This window comes from Suncus etruscus, chromosome 1 (assembly GCF_024139225.1).
Source record: "Suncus etruscus isolate mSunEtr1 chromosome 1, mSunEtr1.pri.cur, whole genome shotgun sequence".
NCBI classification, from domain to species: domain Eukaryota; kingdom Metazoa; phylum Chordata; class Mammalia; order Eulipotyphla; family Soricidae; genus Suncus; species Suncus etruscus.
The window spans coordinates 4,252,589-4,272,127 of NC_064848.1; the positions used below are offsets into that span (position 1 = coordinate 4,252,589).

A 19,539-nucleotide genomic window follows, 5' to 3' on the forward strand; every position below is an offset into this window, starting at 1 on the left:
GGCGATTTCTGAGCTTAGTTAGTAGTAACCCCTGAGCATCAAACGGGTGTGGCCTGAAAAACAAACAAACAAAAAGAGCCACTAGCCACAGTGGCTGTATTTAAATTACATACAATTTGAAACTCAGTTCATTGGTTGCACCAGCCACATTTCAAATGTTCAAAGGCATAGTTTGCTAGTGGCTCCAGAGGGAACAAGTGCAAATATATAAACCATTTTCCTCATTAAAGACTATCTTTTTTTTGTTTGTTTGTTTTTGGGCCACACCCGGTGGCACTCGGGTTACTCTTGGCTAGCGCTCAAAAATCGTTCTGGCTTGGGGGACCATATGGGATGCTGGGGATAGAACAGGGGTCCATCCTGGGTCAGCCATGTGCAAGTCAAATACCCTACCACTGCAATATCGTTCTGGTCCCTAGAGACTGCCTTAATTAGTTTTATTTTAGAATTGTTTTTTAAATAATTTCTATATATTTTTATCATTTATTTTGGGGGGGCAGATTGGGTCACACCCGGAGGCGCTCAAGTGTTACTCCTGGCTCTGAGCTCAGAAATCGCTCCTGGCGGGCATGGGACACCATATGGGATGCTGGGAATCAAACTGGATCTGTCTGGGGTTGGATGCATGCATGGTAAACGCCCTACCGCTGTTGCTCCAGCCCCAATTTCTATATATTTTTAATAGCAGATTATCTTAGTGCCTCTTTTCCCTTTTGTTTTTTGGGTCACACTCAAAATCACAATTCTTTAATAAAAAATTATTAAAGACTTAAATTCTTTAATAAAAAATGCTGGGAGGCTGGAGCCATAGTACAGTGGGTAGGGAACTTGCCTTGCATATAGCCAACCCAGCTTTAATTCCTAGAACTCATCATGAGTGACCCCCATCTAAGCAGAGAGCCAGAAGTAAGCCCTGAGCACTGATGGGTGAGGGCCAAAACCAAAACCAAAAAACATACAAAAGTCTTAAAGCACTCTTTTGCATGTGTGCAAAAATAATTTGGTATAAGATCTGTGCCTACTATGCAAGGGTCTTATGCAGTAGAAATCTCTAATCTCAAAGTCTGATCTATACTACAATCTTGCCCTAGACCCTCCTATCTTTTTCCTTTGCTAAGATTTTTTTTAAATATAAATTATTTAAGCACCACGATTACAAACATGGCTGTAGTTGGGTTTCAGTCATAAACTGAACACCCCCCTTCACCAATGCAACATTCCCACCACCAATGCCCCCCTCCTTCCCTCCCATCCCCTGCCCGTATTAATGCTTTTTCCATTAGACCACAAACTTCTGGGGACAGAGATGGTGTGTGCCTTGCTTAATATTATAATCTGTGCCTTCAATGGTCTCGTCACAAAATTTCTTGACTGAGGGGCCGAAGTGGTGGCACAAGCGGTAAGGCACCTTCTTTGCATGCATCTAGCTTAGGATGGACTGTGGTTCATTTCCCTGGCATCCCATAAGCCAGGTTCCCCAAGCCAGGAGCAATTTCTGAGCGCATAGCCAAGAGTAACCCCTGAGAGTGACTGGCTGCGGCCCAACCCCCCTCCCCCCCCAAAAAAAATTCCTGAATGAAAAGAACAGATGAATAAAAGATTGATTTCAAGCGTAAAAAAGAAACATTTTCTCCTGAGACTAATGAGAATAGACAAGGATGGCTACAAATGTAGCTAAACTGAAAAGCAGTTATGGAGGGCTGGAGTAGTACAGTGGGGACAGTGTGTACCTTGGAAACAGCCGATCCGGGTTCGACCCTTGGCATCCCATTATCCCTCAAGCCCACCATGAACGATTTCTGAGTAGAGAACAGGGGTAACCCGAGTGCAGCCGGATGTAGCTCAACAGCATAAATAAACAAAAAGGCAGTTATGGTAGTACTAAGATAAAGAAGAAATGGGCAGTTTAGGAATTCACATCTTATAGCCCAATTTTCTTGCAGTCTACTGAATGAGAAGCAACAGTGCTTGAGTCAAATGTGGCCAAACTGTGAAGTGGTGTGGAAAAGGAAGCAGAATTAGGGTTTTTTTTTTTTTTTTTTTGGTTTTGGGTCTCTCCTGGCAGCGCTCAGAGGTCACTCCTGGCTCTATGCTCATAAATCACTCCTGGCAGGCTCAGGGGATCCTATGTGATTCCGGGATTGGAACCACCGACCTTCTGCACGCAGGGCAAATGCCTTACCTCCATGCTATCTCTCCGGCCCCAGGTATTTTTTTAAGGACTATCAGTTTTTATCAAAAAATCTAGTGGTGCTCAGGGTTTACTTCTGACTCTGCTCTCAGGGATCATACCTGGCAAAGTTTTGGGGACTATATCCGGTGCCAGGAATTAAACTCTGGTCAGGTGCCAGGTGTAAGTAAGGCAAGTAAGTGCCCCTGTACATCTCTCTGGCCCAGTAAAGGACTATTTTTGTGATATTGTGCGGGAATAGCTCATATGTAAGGTGAAATATACATAACTCTAACAGAAATGTATCAGGAACAAATTTCTGCGTGAAAAGTCTAAATACCAACTTTACTCTTTTTTGTTTGTTTTTTGGGTCACACCTGGTTCTGTGCTCAAATATAGTTCCTGGCAGGCTCGAGGACCATATGGGATGCTGGGATCAAACCAAGGTCCATCCTGGGTCAGCTGCATGCAAGGCAAATGCCCTACCACTGTGTTATTTCTCCAGCCCCACTAACTTTATTCTTAAAAGAGTGCTTAATCTGGACTGAAGAGATAGCACAGCAGCAGGGCATATGCCTTGCACATGGCTCATCCAGGACCAACGGTGGTTTTATTCACGGCATCCCATATGGTCCCCCGAGCCTGCCAGAGATAATTTCTGAATGCAGAGCCAGGATTAAGCCCTGAGCGCCACCAGGTATGACACCCCCCCCAAAAAAGTGCCTAATCTGACTAATATAACTTTGCCAGTAAAGTTTATGAGTATGGTTAAGAATCCCTATTTTTTAAAGCAGTTGATTGATCGATTGATTGATTGATGACTGACTGACTGGTTTTTGGACTATATCGGAGATACTCAGGGCTCACTCCTGGCAGGCTCGGGGGACTATGTGGGATGCCAGGAATCAAACCCAGGTCTGTCCTGGGTTGGCTGCATGCAAGGCAAATGCCCTACCGCTGTGCTATCTCTCTGGCCCCATGGTTAAGAATCTTTTGGTGTCTTATAAAAGTTACTTCTTTACGAAGAACAATAAAGGCAAATAATTTACTCTCCCCCACCTTTTTTTTTTTTTTTTTTTGGCCAATAACTGAACCCAGGTCAGCCATGTGCAAGGCAAGCACTCTACCTACTGTACTATCATTGCTCTGGTCCAAATAATTTACTCTTTAGTCAATCACAACACAGGTCTTACTGATGAGATCAAAGTTGATGTAAGACGACGTGTAAATTATAGGTCAGAAAGATAAATGAATGAGGTGGAAGACGTGTCTGATATGTCTGAAACCCAAAACTGAAGGTCCTACAGCACCAAATGCTGGGGACACCCCTCTAGCACTCCTCCCAAAGTACTAACAGGATAGAAATAACCACGAAGACCCTGCCTTGTCTGCATCAACTGTCCACCACAGCACTGTATTCAAGATGAAAACAAACAGCTGCAAACTAGCAGTTTTTACAATAGCTCCCTCCAAAAAATCTAATCAGGCCAGGTTCACCTTCCATTATCCTTTCAGCTAGTGCTACAGTTCCCAGTGGAGATTAGCTAACAGTATATAAAGGACAATCATCCCATCATCCTAGTCTCATTTCCTATCTTCCTCCTTAGTAAATGGAAAAGCTTCAACTATTTCATTTCTTTTGTTTGTTTGGGTCACACCTGGCTGTGCTCAGGGATTACTCCAGGCTCTACGTTCAGAAATCTATCCTGGCAGGCTCAGGGGACCATAGGGGATGCCGGGATTCGAACCACAGTCCTTCTGCATGCAAGGCAAACGTTCTACCTCCATGCTATCTCTCTGGCCCCAACTATTTCCTTTCTTGTTACTACCTTTTCCATATTTGATTTCATTAATGCTTTTAAGAAGCTACATCTGGTGGTGCTCTGAGCGCTCAGAAATGACTCTGTTAGGGGCCAGAGCGGTGGTGCGGAGCAGTAAGGCATCTGCCTTACTGACGCTAGCCTAGGGCAGACCGTGGTTCAATCCCCCAGTGTCCCATATGGTCCCCCAAGCCAGGAGCAATTTCTGAGCGCATAGCCAGAAATAACCCCTAAACATCACCGGTGTGGCCAAAAAAAAAAAAAAAATAAGAAGAAATTACTCTGCTCATCGGTCACTCCTGGTGGTCTTAGGGACCATAGGGGGGTATCAAAGGAAAAAAGGATGAATCCTGCGCAAGACAAGTGCCCTATTCATTGTACTATCTTTGACCATTAATGCCTTTGAATTAGATAGGATTATCACATTAGGTGGCAAAAGTAAAGAGACTCAGGAGAGAGCCTTCATTCACACCCACCTTCTTCAAGGCAGAAAAACAGCCTAGCTCCTCTATTAAGCCCCAGAAGATAATGATGGCTGCCGTTCTCCCAGGTAGTCTGGTCTAGGTTGAAAATTCTGAAGCCTTCTCAGAATGGGTGGGAGCAGACCACCCCTTTTTGCACAAACCACAGCAGTCCACTGCCATAACATCTTCCAACAGAAATGGATGGCCCAGCTTTACAATTTAACCTGATGAACTGCCAAGATATTAAATATATAGAGAAAGATATCCTGAACCCCCCCATGTAATGTCAGCCCAGTAGGATCACAGCAAATCTGATGGGAAAATACATAAAAGACCATCACACTCAGTGGCCTAACTAACATAGAAGCCTCAACTGCATAGCCAGTAAATCCTTAGACAATGACTTTAGTAACACCACTGAAAGATTTACTTCAAATTGACCCTTACTGATCTAAGTTTTTGTAATTCTATTTGCCCGTGTGTTGTAATATACAATATGAAGTACATCTGTTTATACCTGCAAATGAAGGTGGTGGGTGGGAAACTGGAGACACTGGTGAAGGGAAGGTCACACTGATAGTGAGATTATGTTTGAACATTTAATGCCTGAATGATTGTATTATGAATGTCATAGTGTTATAAAAAATTTAATAACGTTAAGAAAAAAACAAAACCTACTAACTTTGCTAAAATGAAACCTGTTACTATTCCAGGCTAGATAAGATACTCATATTGGTATATTATCAGTATAGGAAAAACTTTTATCTCCCTTTATTAAGGACTATGTAATTGATCATCTAATCACCAGCTGGTAAAATATGAAAAGATAACAGATCTATAGTAAATACTAGTCTTTTATCTTATATGTTATGCAACTTTGAGAGTTATTTTAATATCTTTATAAAAAGAATAGTACTGTGCTCGCTTCAGTAAGACACGTACTAAAATTGAAATAATAGAGAAGATTAGAATGGCCCCTGTACAAGGACGACATGCAAATTTATGAAGTGTTCCATATTAAAAAAATTAGTAATATTGATTACAGGGTTTTCCCAGAGATTAAATGGTACAGCCTAAAATATTCCTAGTCATTAAATATGCTGCTTTAATAGGGTTTTTTAAGAAAAGTAAGACAAATCTTAAATATTAAATTAATACAATCTTACTTTACATTGAAATAAAATCAATGGAATCTCTAACAAAGAATTATTGCTATTGAAGAAAGGTCTCTGGAGATTGAGAGAAATGGTTTTTAGTAAGCATGTGAAAAGTTCTTTTCCTGCACTCTCCTTCAAAGCAGAAGCTATCCCTTTTCTTCTTTCCTGATCTGCCTCTACTTGCTTGCCCTTGTCAAATGGTGTTTCCACTCCCCTCCACCCCAAGACATCACTCTAGTGCTCTATGGTCAGAGAATGTCCAGAGGCAGTAGTCAAAAGTATACGCTTTACCGGACTCAAAAGTATTTCTACTTTTTCCAAAGTGATTCTTTAATACAGTAAAATCCTACAATAAACTATTTATTGATGCCATATTGCTTTGCTTTTCTTTTTTGAAGTAAAAGCAGATTTTATTTGGGAATTCTGAGAAAGGGGAAGGAGAAGATAAAAAAGAGGGAGAGATCATAGTGTTCAAGAGAGTGCTTGGGCTTCTGCAAAAGTGAAGAGAGCTCTGGTACACATTCCACAGTTAAAGTAGGAATGCATGAAAGTACAGATGCAGGTGACATGCGCATGTGGACACCATGTGTATGGGCCCAAGAATCACATGTGTGCTGCATACTGCTTTTCAAAGGTAAGAGGCTCTTTTACTCTGACACAGAAACAGATTTAGAGAAAAAGAAAAGTTACACTACAAAGGGGACAGGAACTCCCTATTCTTTGGTAAATGACCTTATCATTTCAGTTCTTTCAACAAAAATTGTTTGTTTTATAAATTAATTACTTTTTGGTTTGGTTCTTTGGGCCGCACTTGTCTCTGTGCTCAGCCGTAACTCCTGCTGACAGGCTCAGGGGACTCTACGGGGTACTGGGGATAAAACTGGGTCATTTGCAACAAGGCAAGGACCCTACATGCTGTATTATCGCCCCAGCTCATTACAAGATATTCTAAAATATTTGAAAGTGGGCTTCATGGGCCAGGCAGATAGCATGGAGGTAGGGTGTTTGCCTTGCATGCAGAAGGACAGTAGTTCGAATCCTGAGCCTGCTGGGGGTGATTTCTGAGCATGGAGCCAGGAGTAGCCCCTGAGTGGCTGGCTTCATTTATCACTCACATATCAAGGATCCTTAAAAAGTAACTCTCTTTTCTGTTCATAGAAGTTTAATTTCTTAAGAGTTTATTCCTATCCTCAATCACACATGAAGAATCATTCTCTGAAAGTAAAGAACTTGACTTTTCCTTTTAGAGGTGACATTAACGCTGGTTCTAACCCATCAAAACTAAGGCCTGAAGAGTCAACTTGCAAATTTACAAAACTTCCAATTCAACACGACAAAACAGACCATCTAATTATTCCTTCTACCACATTACTGGCTTTGTACTTAAAGTAAGGAATATAGTTATCACTTAAATTGTACTTTTTCCTGAATAAATCTTAAAAACTGACTCTCAAAAAATATATGGATACATTCCCTTCCAAGCTCCTCGAATTCCTTAAACATTTATTTATTTTATGAAACTTTAGTCTGTTTCACACAATGACTTTGCAAAGTTAATGTTTAAGTTAAGCAAAAAGAGAGTAAAATATAAATTGAGACAAACTACTTTAGATCTTGGTTTATTCTAGTTCACAAAATGTTTTGGTTGTTTTTTATTTTCTGCATTATACAAATAGAACAAATGCTAACATTTCTAGAGTTGAAAAATGTTATTCTAACCTTTATCAAAATAATTCAGTTGCATGAATGAAGTAAGTTTTATCATACGTACTTAAAGCTCTAGAATGATCCGGATTCCTTATTCCCTTTGCTCGTAACCTCTGCAGAAGAACTGTTGAAGACAACTGTTTTACTAGATACACTGCCATGGAATAGTTCTAGGGAAAAAATGTGGAAAACAAGCAAGTAATCAGTACATCCATTTTAATTTCACTGTGATAGGCAAAAAATAAAATAAAATAAAATCATTACTATTTAAAATATCTATTGTGTACCAAGCAAATTTTAGGTGAATATTCATTTCACCCTAACAGAAAAGCTATTGCAGTGGTCAGAGGTTACTTTTATAGATGAGCAAAGTAAAGCATAAAACATAGCCTAGAGGCTTTAGTGAAAGTACAGTGGTAGGGCATTTGCCTGTCAAGCGATTAACCTGGGTTCAATCCCTAGTATCCCATGTGGTCCCTCAAGCCTGCCAAGAGTGATTCCTGAAGAGAGTGAGGAATAATGCCTGAGCAGAGCCAGGAGTAACTCCTGAGCACTGCTGGGTGTGGTCCTAAAACAAAAACAAATAAAAAGAATGTAGTCTCATTTTATAATTTTCAAAGAACAAGTCCATTGTATTGTACATTTACATAACTGGTCAGGTATACTTAAAGCTAAGTTAATTTAAGGCTTTTTTGTTGGTTGGTTGGTTGGTTGGTTGGTTGGTTGGTTGGTTGGTTTGGTTTTTGGGTCACACCAGGCAGCGCTCAGGGGTTACTCCTGGCTCTTATGCTCAGAAATCGCCCCTGGCAGGCACGACGGGATTTGAACCACCGTCCTGCATGAAAGGCAAGTGCCTTACCTCCATGCTATCTCTCCAGCCCCTAATTTAAGGCTTTATGAATGAGCACAACTAAAATTAAATATAAGCCATGTACAATTAAGATGTCAAAGTCATCTCTGAGCCAGAGAGATAATATAATGGGTAAAGTACTTGCCCAGTGTGTGGCTAGGTCTGGTTTGATCCCTAGCACTGTATAAAGTCCCAAGTTCTGCCATAAATTACTCCTGAGCACAGAATCAGAAGGAAGCTCTGAGCACTGCCAAGTACGCAAACTCCCCAAAAAAGACATCATCAAACATATTTAAAAGGTAATAACTATGTTGAAAGTGGCTACTTAAAAAATTTACAGACTAATCTGGCTTCCTAATCAAGAGCAATTTTATCTCATTATGTCTTTAACATAAGTCACTATCACAAGCAGCAGAAGAATCATTAAATATTTTCAAAGAGAATCTGTGGGTTTGGCACATTAGCGGATGAATATCCATTACCAGCAGAGGGAAATACCTAGAATTGTAAAAGACAGGGATAAATTTGTCAACAAACAATGGCAGAGTGAAGAGTCGTTGATTAGCTATATGAAGAAAGGACAGAGGTTAATAAATGGCAGGAAAGCAACAAACCGGAAGGGCCACTTTCCACGTGGTATAGGATTAAGAAGAGTACCAGAAGATACGGAATGGAGCAAAAGAAAAAAATTACTACCGTCTTTTGTTTTATAGGAACAGTTTTTGAATTTTTCTTAATACATATTTTGTACTTAATTTAAACCTCACACAGGTTTATATAGAACAAACATATTTCTTTTTTTTTGGGTTGGGGGAGTGTGAGTGATAGCAAGCCCCAGCCAGCAGTGCTCAGATCACTCCTGGAGGTGATCAGGAAATCATATGGGATGCCAAGGAATGAAACCAAGTGGGCTGTATGCAATGCAAGATCCTTATCTGCTATGCTATCTCTGGTCTCAGAAAGAACATATTTTCCAGTAAAAATTTGATAAAACAGAAACTCAAAAGTGAATAATGTGTGTATGATAATGTGTCTGGTGACTGGGAGAGTAGAATTATCAAGATAATGCACTGAATGGTCAGGGCCAGTGTCCAAGTGCCCACACATCCTGGTTTACCTACTTAGTTGAAGGTACATTCCTATTTCCAATTACTTTCACACTACTGAAAATGCACTCAATTATCCCTGGTGCTGGGGATTAATGCTCTCACCCTAGGCAAATAATACCAAATACCACTGAGCTATATCCTCACTAGTCCCTAATTTCCCTCTTCCTTTCTTGCTTTTTGTTCATTTGTTTTTTAGGAAGGGCACACCTTGCGGTACTCAAGGAAGGAACCATATGTAGTGTGGGGATGACACTGGCTCAACTGTGTGCAAGGCAAGCTCCTTTATTATCTCTTTGGCCCCACATTCCCTCTCCTCTTTTTTGTTTTTTGTTTTTGGGCCACACCCAGTGACGCTCAGTGGTTACTCCTGGCTATGTGCTCAGAATTCGCTCCTGTATTAGGGGACCATATGGGATGCCGGGGGATCGAACTGCAATCCATCCTAGGCTAGCAAGTGCAAGGCAAACACCTTATCGTTTGTGCCACCGCTCTGGCCCCCCCATATTCCCCTTTTAACAAGAGAAACTAATGTACAATATTCTTTGGAAGGTCAAATCTTCATTTACAGTTCAGAAATCTTATGTGTCTTCTAGGTGGAAAATGAAGTGTCAAAAGATAATTTACATCCATTAACAAAATTTCACAATTAGTATAGAGCAAATAACCTTAAAGCTTTTCTAAATTAAAAAATAAAAACATCTAAATCTGACCACATATAACCTATTAATCTAAAACTAAAAGGTTTTGTGGAGGGAAAAATACAAAAAACACCCTTATTCACCTTTGCTACTTGTTTGATTACTGCTCCAAATATGACAAAACTGGAAAAATGCTAATTAATACTGTGAAATTATGTACTGACAATTTCAATTTTCAGAACCAGGAGTTGCCCTGAGGTTTAAATAAATTTTTCAAAAGAGATCAAATGGAAACCACAAGTCCAAGTTCTATGAAAAGGTTTGTTCACTCAAGTTAAAACATGCAACCAAATAAGGGGAAAATGGGAAAAAGAATGTCAGGTATTAAGAAAGGTCATTTGTACTGATAATAGGGAATTAAATTTTATATCATATGAAAGATAGTCAGAGATAACCCCAGCCAAATTTACTAGTGGTATAGCATCTCTTCTAGATAGATATATTTTAACAGTAGGCCTTCCAAGTATTACCTAACTTCAAAATTGAAAAATTTTGCATTACTGCTTTGTTATTGCTTTGTTTTGGGAAAATCTTTAAAATTACCCTTTAAGAGTTTATAAGACAGTTCTCCATAATTAAAATAGACGCTCATTAAATGTCTTTAAACCAGTAACTAAGTAAATTCTGTAAAAGTAGAGCTTAATAATTATAAACAACGCATACAGTTCCTTCAAGGACCCATGTAGGGCTGTGAAAAGAGCCCTATGGGCTGAGAATAAATGTGCATGCAGGAGGTCAGGTTTGAATCCAGCACCACATGGTTCCCTGTGCACCATCAGGAGTGACTCCTAAGCATTAAGTCATAAAGAAGTGGAAGGAGTAGTAGCTAAGGACAGTTGGGTATAGGCCCTAAAACAAAATAAAAATCGAGTTTCATATAACAAAATGACAAAAGAACCAGAGAGATAGTCTAGCAGATAAGGTGTCTGTCTTGTACATGTCTGACTTGTCTTCCCCAGCACTCATTATAGACCCTGGAGTCCAAACAGAAATAATTCCTGAGAGCAGAGCTAGTAGTCCCTGAGCACAATCAGGTGGCCCCAAACAAAATCTACTTACATATCAGGGTCTACCAAAAGGGCATATCTTGAAGATTTTGAATCTTTAGAGATCTTGTCTTCTCTCTGAGATTTAAAAGTTCTAAGGAAATAGCACCCTCTCTCCTCCAGTGGGATCAACAAAAAAATTTCCTTTTTCTCCCATGGTTTGAGATGTCTTGAACATTAAAAGCACCCATTTTATTTCATTTTAGTGAGTGAGTTAATTCCATAATTTATGCACATATCCCAAAATAAGACATCTCAATAACAGATTTTATAAAGCAACCCAAAAGTGGGGGCTAAGTTACATTAAAAGTAAAACATTTAAAAGGTTTAGAAAAGTTCAGGATCTCTGACCATTTGCTTGCCTTTCCACCATCCCAGGTGAGGCTTGCCTCTGGTTGACATCACTGGGCCTATTCTGCTGGGAGACAGATCCCCTTCAAACTGGGTGCATCCTAGCAGCCTCTACACCTAACCTGTGCTATTAAGAGCCCACAACACAACTCCTAAAGTGTTTGGTCGCTTATATGGCTGCATAACAAATCTACTCCAACAACTTACATACATGCTGTTCAGTTATTCTTCCTTTAATTCTTTGAGGATGGCTGGAGAAGACAGAGTAAACATCCGGTGGTACTCAGGGGTTACTCCTAGTTCTGCAGTCAGGAATTGTTCCTGACAGGTTTAGGGACCATATGGGTGCAAAGGATCGAAACTAGGTCAGATGTGAGCAAGGCAAATGCCCTACTCATTGTGCTTATTGCTCCAGCCACAGCTCACCTATTTTGTTTGTTTTGGGGCCACACCCGGTGATGCTCAGGGGTTACTCCTGGCTAAGTGCTAAGAAATTGCTCCTGGCTTGGGGGACCATATGGGACGTCGGAGAATCGAACCTTGGTCCATTCTAGACTAGTTCAGGCAAGGCAGACAGACGCCTTACCTCTTGCAACACTACTCCGGCCCCAACAGCTCACGTTTTAAAAAAGAAATGTTGAAAATTTATTTTGCAATAAATCTTTTGTCATGCATATATTATATACTATATAACACATTTTAAGCTTTGGTTAGTCACAAAAGTAAATCTTTCCTTAAAATATAATAAAAGTTTGTTAGAAACAGTATTTTACTTACTCTTCCAATTTCTGCAGTCCAAGAAACAACAATGGTGTTTGGTACTGTTGTGGACAACCGGACAAGGGAAGTGATATTTATTGGTCGGCTGGGTCGCTTGGGTTCCACACCATTTTTAGTAGGTGGAAGGTAACCCTAAGAACAAAAAAATAATTCATTTTGGTTTATTAGTTCCAAATAATTTCAATTCCTATTCCTTAAAGTTAGGAAAACCTACAAAAATAGAAAATAGTAAATATTTTCATTTAAAAAAAATCAATGTAACTTACCTAAGAGTAACTTACCTAAGAATCTATATGATTCTCTAAATAATCCTATTACCTCATTATAGTTAGTTTGAGAAAAATATTTGATAGAATTTAAAAAAAAATCACTACATTTATAAATCAGGATGACTTCATAAACAACCAAAGAAATGTAAAGCAATTCTTTTTTTGGATGCTCAGGGGTTACTCCTGGCTATGTACTCAAAAATCACTCCTGGCTTGGGGGACAATATGGGACACTGGGGATTGAACCACGTTCATCCTAGGTCAGCTGTGTGCAAGGCAAATGCCCTACTGCTGCACCATCACCCCAGCCTCAAATGCAAAGCAATATTTTAAGGATGAGCAATAACAGTTTTCTTTTTTTTTTTTTTGCATAAAATAAAATGATATTGAGTTTCATCAAATTATTTTTTTTCTTTTTCTTTTTTTTAATATATTTTTTATTTAAACACCTTGATTACATACATGATTGTGTTGTTTGGGTTTCACTCATGTAAAGAACACCACCCATCACCAGTGCAACATTCCCATCACCAATGTCCCAAGTCTCCCTGCTCCCCACCCAACCCCCGCCTGTACTCTAGATAGGCTTTCTATTTCCTTCATACGTTCTCATTATTAGGATAGTTCGAAATGTAGTTATTTCTCTAACAAAACGCAGAATGGTCTCACTCATCTATGGGTTTTAAGAAAAATGAAAGACATTCTTGCAATAATAATTTTCAGACACAAAAGAGAGAAGAGCTGGAAGTTACAGCTCACCTCATGAAGCTCACCACAAACAGGAATGAGTTTTGTTAGAGCAATAACAGTTTTCACACACCCCCTATTTAAGACATGGATTCCTTCAAATCTCTGTCTTACCATAGGCTTCCAGAGTCATATGAATACAGTGGAGTTTGAAACAATTTATTTTCCACTACAATAAGTATAATGCAAAAGCTACCACACCCAAATCTAAATCCTAGGCTGTGTCCACAGTTAATATCACAGCTGTCAATTATACACAATTGATCCATGTGTTTTACTCAGTCATCTGAAACTATATCCAAAATAAAAATGTGTCCTTAATGAAAAACTAAGATTAACAACATTTATGGTGACTAATTCGATAGGTTTTTTTTTTGTTGTTGTTTTTTGTTTCTTTTTTTTGGGGTCACACCTGGCCACGCTCGGGGGTTACTTCTGACTCTATGCTCAGAAATCGCTCCTGGCAGGTTCAGGGGACCATATGGGATGCAGGGATTCAAACCACCGACGTTCTGTACGCAAGGCAAACGCCTTACCTCCATGCTATCTCTCCGGCCCCTAATTTGATAGTTTTTTTAAATTTTTATTTAAACATCGTGACTACAAACAGGACTGTAGCTGGGCTTCAATTTAACAAAGCATTTAAAAAATAGCCTTTGAGACTTACTGGAAGGCTGCAAGGTTTTGTATTCACTTTCACACAAAGATTGGGTGGGAAGTGATCTTCTTGGGGACAACTGGTTTCTGATAAACAAAACCTAAACAATAAAAACAGAATTAATTGCCTTCATTAACTATGACTTTATTAATATTTTTGTTAGTGGCTAATGTAAAAAGTGGTCAAACAACAATAACAACAGATATGAATAGTTTTTAGGATTAAAAGAAATTATTTTTGGGGGGTATTGCTCAGCAGTAAAACATACTTGAAACCCCAGTACCTATTTTGGCACCAAAATAAATTTATAAAATTCTGTCACTGTAGAAGTCTAGTGATCATGACTATCAACCTTTGCTTTTATATTTTTCATCTTTTGTTTAACTATGAATGAAATTAAATAATTGAGGGGGCTAGATAACTGAATAAACTTTAAAATTCTTAATCAAACATTAAAAGTTTCTTTAATATTCAAAGTCTGAGTTCTAGATAAGCTTATACACGTTCCATAAACAGTATTTCCCAAGTTTGTTTGCCTATTAAATTTGAGGCGGAGGGGAAGCAATTCTCTGCAAAACAAACTGATAATGCTGTCAGAATAGTCCTAGGATCAGAGTTCTGCCTATTAAGTCAAGGTTCCCCATAATTACAGACGAAAACATTTTCAAATTATATATGAAGCCTTTCTTGGAGCATGGAGAAAAAAATCAAGGAAAGTTATACTAGAATTACTAATCCTTTTTATACTTGTTAACTGGCACCTTCTGTGCACACTAACCTACAGACCAGCAGTTCTAACCAAGATGCTAGACCAGTGGTTTCCAACCTTTGTACACTTTTGGACTTGCACTGGGACATGAACCAGTGGTCGAGGAATGTTGAGTTATATAATTTACAAATCTAAACTATTATTCACTCTTACAGAACAATAAATAAGCTAGTTTTGCTATTTAAAATATCTATTCTTAAGCACTTCCTTACTGACTATACCTCAGACTTATTTACTTTTTAGAATGTTCACAACACTTGTATTACTTGGCAAGGAAAACCTTATCTCTGGATCCTGTGAAACATTAATCACACATAAACACATGTGGTTTAAGGTTTGACCTGTTGGCCATAGAATGGGTATACAGAAAAGGTCTTCAAAATGGGCCAATTTTGTCTTTTTTTTTTTTTTTTTGCCGGGGGGGGGGGGGTGTCACACCTGTTCGCTCAGGGGTTACTCCTCTTCTATGCTCAGAAATGGATCCTGGCAGGCTCGGGGTGGGGGTAGGGCGCCATATGGGATGCTGGGATTCGAACCACCGTCCTTCTGCATGTAAGGCAAATGCCCTACCTCCATGCTATCTCAATTTTCTTTGTCTTTATAGAGATCATATACGGTGAATTTGATGGATTCTCAAAAGAAAATTTACTTAGCAAACAGACGCTAAATCTCACAGGATTGTATCTAAGCCCAGAGGAACCTTTTATTACAGGCCAATGCTTTACACTTTAACAGTAAGAGGATGGCACAAACTGATTTAAAAAAACAATCAACTACAGCAACGCAGTGACAAATTTAAAACACAGACTATGGCTGACTGAAGTCTCAGGAAAATAATAATTTCTATGACAAGCTGACTTCTATCAATTATATAAAAAATAAATCTAAGTTACCCCAACAAATGAAAGGTAAACAACAGCAGAATTTTCTGTAAGTTCATGAGTGCAAGTCAGAGAAACAAATAAATAAATGAAAAAGAATGAGGAATCTAACAGAAAGTTGTGGCCTTGAGTCTGAATAAATTAACGTCATGTTTTAGACTTACACTATCTTTCCCAAACTACTTTTGTATTGAAGAAAAAGAAATGGTTCCAAACTTTTCTGAGGCCAGCAGTATCCACATTCCAAAACCAAACAAGATTTATAATTAGAAATAAATTTTGTTATCTCAGCTTAAATAATACACAGAAACTATGAACCTATGAATGGAGGAGGAAATGAAAAATAACCATTTTCATAAAACACAAAGAACCACCTGGCAATTACCAAATATAATACTCAAATAATGGATTTTTCTTTTTTTTTTTTTTATTAAGTTCTGGAGATGAATTAGAATTTAAAATAATGAGACCAGTTTTTAACCTGGAGATGAATTAGAATTTAAAATAATGAGGCCAGTTTTTAACCCTTGGAATTGTTCAATCAGATTTGATATTAGAAAGAAAACTTTTCTTTGGAAAGTTAACCAACCATACTAGTTGCAGCCTTAAAGAATACAGGCATACTAATTTAAAATACTAAATATGGTAAATAGGTATTTTTGGTCTAAAGTAGGAAGGTCTTTATACAAAGGGAGACTAATCTAGAGGTCAAACATGCAGAATTAATGGAAGCAGCACTGCTGGGCTTCTATGTGTGACAAACGTATTTGTGGGGAGGGGGAGGGAGTGTGTGTTTAAAGGATTAAGGGGTGGGGTATGTGTGTGTTTAAAAAATTAAGGGGTGGGGTGTGTGTACATATCTATATTAGCCTAAGCAAAATGTCAGGATTAAAAGTTATTATGCAACAACCAGTCATGAAGAAACTTTGTTTCAGTTCTTTAATTGATACCCATGAGTCTGCTTTTGATAGAGTATAAAGTATTTTTTTTTTTGGAGTGGGAAGCATGCATTCGTGGCAGTCCTCCTTGGGGTACAATACAGTTCCAGAGATCAAATCTGCATGTGTGTACTCCAACCCTTTAAACCATCTCATAGCCCAATAAAGTACCATTTATATAGAAAGAAGTTTGTCACTGTCTTCCAAAACCAAGACCTCAGCCTCCCCTGCCTTTAATCACAATTCCCATCACACTACTTTAAGCCTAGATCAGAAGGTTTCACATTGTTTTACAGACTAAGAGCTGTGCTGGTGCTTTCATTTCTTTCCTGGCCTCCCAGTGAATGCATCATTTGTAAAGACAACCTAGAATCTGTTAAGGCTGGGCAAGCTGACTTATCCTTACTACCTGAGGGGGAAGCCACTTCATTGAGAATTACAAATGTCTTCTATGTTCTTTTCGATCCTTTATTGTATTGGGAACTGTACAGGTCATTTAAGTTTACACATGGACAGTTACTGAGTAAAAAGAACAACCTAAGAGGTTTATATAAGCAGGAAGGATAGCGACATATTAACATAAAAGATTGTGTAGACATTCTTAGGGAAAAAAATGAGTGAGCTCTGAAAAGAAATGAAATAAGGGGCAGCTGTGAATACATGCAAGAAATGTTTCTATTTCTTAAAAAAAAAAAAAACACCTCTACAGTGGATACAAATTTGGATAGTCCATACACACACACTTTTTAATGAGAAGCAGTAGGTGTTTTGGGGCTTCATCTGGCAGTATTCTGTGCTTATTTCTGGCTCTGTGCTCAGAGATCACTCCCAGAGGGGTTTGGGACACTAGGCAATACCCGGGATTGAACCTGGGTTGGCAACTTGCAAGGCAAATATTGTCCTACCCACTATGTTTGGTTATTTTGTTTGTTTTTTTTGTTTGTTTGTTTTTGGGGCCACACCCGGTGATGCTCAGGAGCTCTACTCCTAGCTATGCACTCAGAAATCGCCCCTGGCCTTTGGGACTATACAGAACACCAGGGGATCGAGCCATGGTCCATCCTAGGTTAGCACCGGCAAGGCAGATGCCTTACTGCTAGCGCCACCTCTCCCAGCCCCTACCCATTATGTTATCTCTCAATAATGAAAGCTTTTTTCCCTCAAATGTCTACATCTAAAACTTTCAATTTACTTATTAAAAACTGAGTAGTTGGGCCCGGAGAGATAGCACAGCGGCGTTTGCCTTGCAAGCAGCCGATCCAGGACCAAAGGTGGTTGTTTCAAATCCCGGTGTCCCATATGGTCCCCCGTGCCTGTCAGGAGCTATTTCTGAGCAGACAGCCAGGAGTAACCCCTGAGCAATGCCGGGTGTGGGCCAAAAACCAAAAAAAAAAAAAAAAAAAAAAAAGCTGAGTAGTTATTTTTAATTTTGAAGGAACATGAACTTAGGATCTATACCAGAGTCAACATCGTACCTTAATTGGACCTGCACAGTGAAGTCACACTTGGTCCCAGTAATATCCCTGGAAAAGATAGTCAGAGATACAATTATTAAAAAATGTATTCGCATGAAATGCTGATTCAGTTAAGGTGTCAAATGAGCAGGATGTATAAGAGGGCAAAAAACCACACTCCAATATAGACAATACTACTATTTATGTGACACTAATACAAGAAACAATCCCTTATAAAATGGAGATACTACTGGAGTGAAAGACAAATAGCAAAGGAAACTCACATGGAAGTACTGATTTGCTGCACTTGTTGTGGCGTCAACGCAAATGCGAAACAGGTTTCTCGGAAGCGCTGACTGCTGTCTGATGCTGAAGAAGAAAAGAATCATACTTATAATCATCTTCAAATTTATCCACAGAGAACACAAAAGGCATAAAGAAGATGGCCGCTCACAGGGCCTTTTGCTGATGGGCACACTGAATCATTTTTGATAGCAAGACAAAGCCTTATTTAATAATAATAAAAACAAAACAAAACAGGAGAGTAATAGATGCAAAAAGATGCAAGAAGGTGAATTTCCCAAAGCTGTACCAGGGTTAAAATAAAGAAAATACACAATCAAATAAATGTTAATACAATAATCTAATAAATATTTTCAACTGAGAAGCACATTTGTATAGATACATGCTGTAAGTTCAACACTGCACCACAAAATAAAAGTCATATGAACCCATTTAGAGATATAGTTTCAGAACTAAGTAACCAACTAAATACAACTTGAGATGGATATAGGTCAGATGAAATGATCAATTAAGAATCTTCTCATCTCCAGTTTAAACAATACCAAGCACATTTTACATCATTATTTTGTAGTTTCTTCTACAGAGGACCTGGACTTTAAACTTTGCCTGCCTATGATCTCAAAGAAGGAGTTGAATGAAAAGAAGAGAAGAAAAGGATGGGGATGGGGAGGCTGGGGGGTGTGGGAAGTTCAGAGAGTGGGAAAACCAAAGAGAAGCAGGGGTTCTATTGGCTTATAATGTACACCAAGCACATTTTAAAAAGCACTCATCAATCTCCTCTTATTCACGAATGCCTCCTTAGTACTTAGTGGAAAGAACAATTATATAATTTAAGCTTTCTAAAACTTTTTCCAGGGCAACTTTATCAAACAAAAGGATCACTAAAATGTTATTAACAAAAAGCTCTTGGCCTTAAACGTATGGTGTGTCAAAGAAGCCAAAGAGGATGGCCATCTGCTTTAAGTGGATTTTATCCCACTTGCAAGCCTTTTTCTCTACAACTGACACCAAACTACAGTATATCAAGCTGAAAAAAAAAAACTGTATAAATTTATCATACAATCTGCACTTTCACACTTTTTTTTCTTTCTTTTTTTTTTTTTTAAGATTAATCTATGCAGGTATGTCAAAGCAAAAAGGACTTTGAATGAAGATCATCACAGTTCAGTTTTAAAGGGAAATGTCTCTATTCTCTCCAAATAAGTGTGGCCTTCAGGTTTTAGGGTTTAGCATTTAGGTTTAGTATTCCAACTACAATCTTTCTACTATACTTAAAACAATTCCTTTTTTTTCTGTCCTTATTTTAATTAATATATTTTATTTAATTTACTTTATTTAAGGAGCATGTATCACATAGTTGACAGTTGC

At 38.6% G+C, this 19,539-nt stretch overlaps 1 protein-coding gene and 1 non-coding gene across 3 annotated transcripts in view; one reads left to right on the forward strand and one right to left on the reverse strand.

The window, feature by feature from the left end:
* The window catches only part of PIAS1 (protein inhibitor of activated STAT 1), a 146,536-nt gene that overhangs the window by 38,618 nt on the left and 88,379 nt on the right, over nucleotides 1-19,539 (reverse strand). For both annotated transcript variants that reach the window (XM_049777847.1, XM_049777848.1), the window contains exons 3-7: nucleotides 18,153-18,237; nucleotides 17,890-17,937; nucleotides 13,836-13,926; nucleotides 12,150-12,284; nucleotides 7,383-7,488 (exon numbers count right to left, since the gene is read on the reverse strand). In XM_049777847.1, coding sequence (XP_049633804.1) covers nucleotides 7,383-7,488; nucleotides 12,150-12,284; nucleotides 13,836-13,926; nucleotides 17,890-17,937; nucleotides 18,153-18,237 — 465 coding nt within the window. The remainder of the gene's footprint in view (nucleotides 1-7,382; nucleotides 7,489-12,149; nucleotides 12,285-13,835; nucleotides 13,927-17,889; nucleotides 17,938-18,152; nucleotides 18,238-19,539) is intronic.
* Nucleotides 5,372-5,476, forward strand: LOC126029225 (U6 spliceosomal RNA). Its single transcript, XR_007502873.1, has one exon. It is a non-coding gene; the product is annotated as a U6 spliceosomal RNA (small nuclear RNA).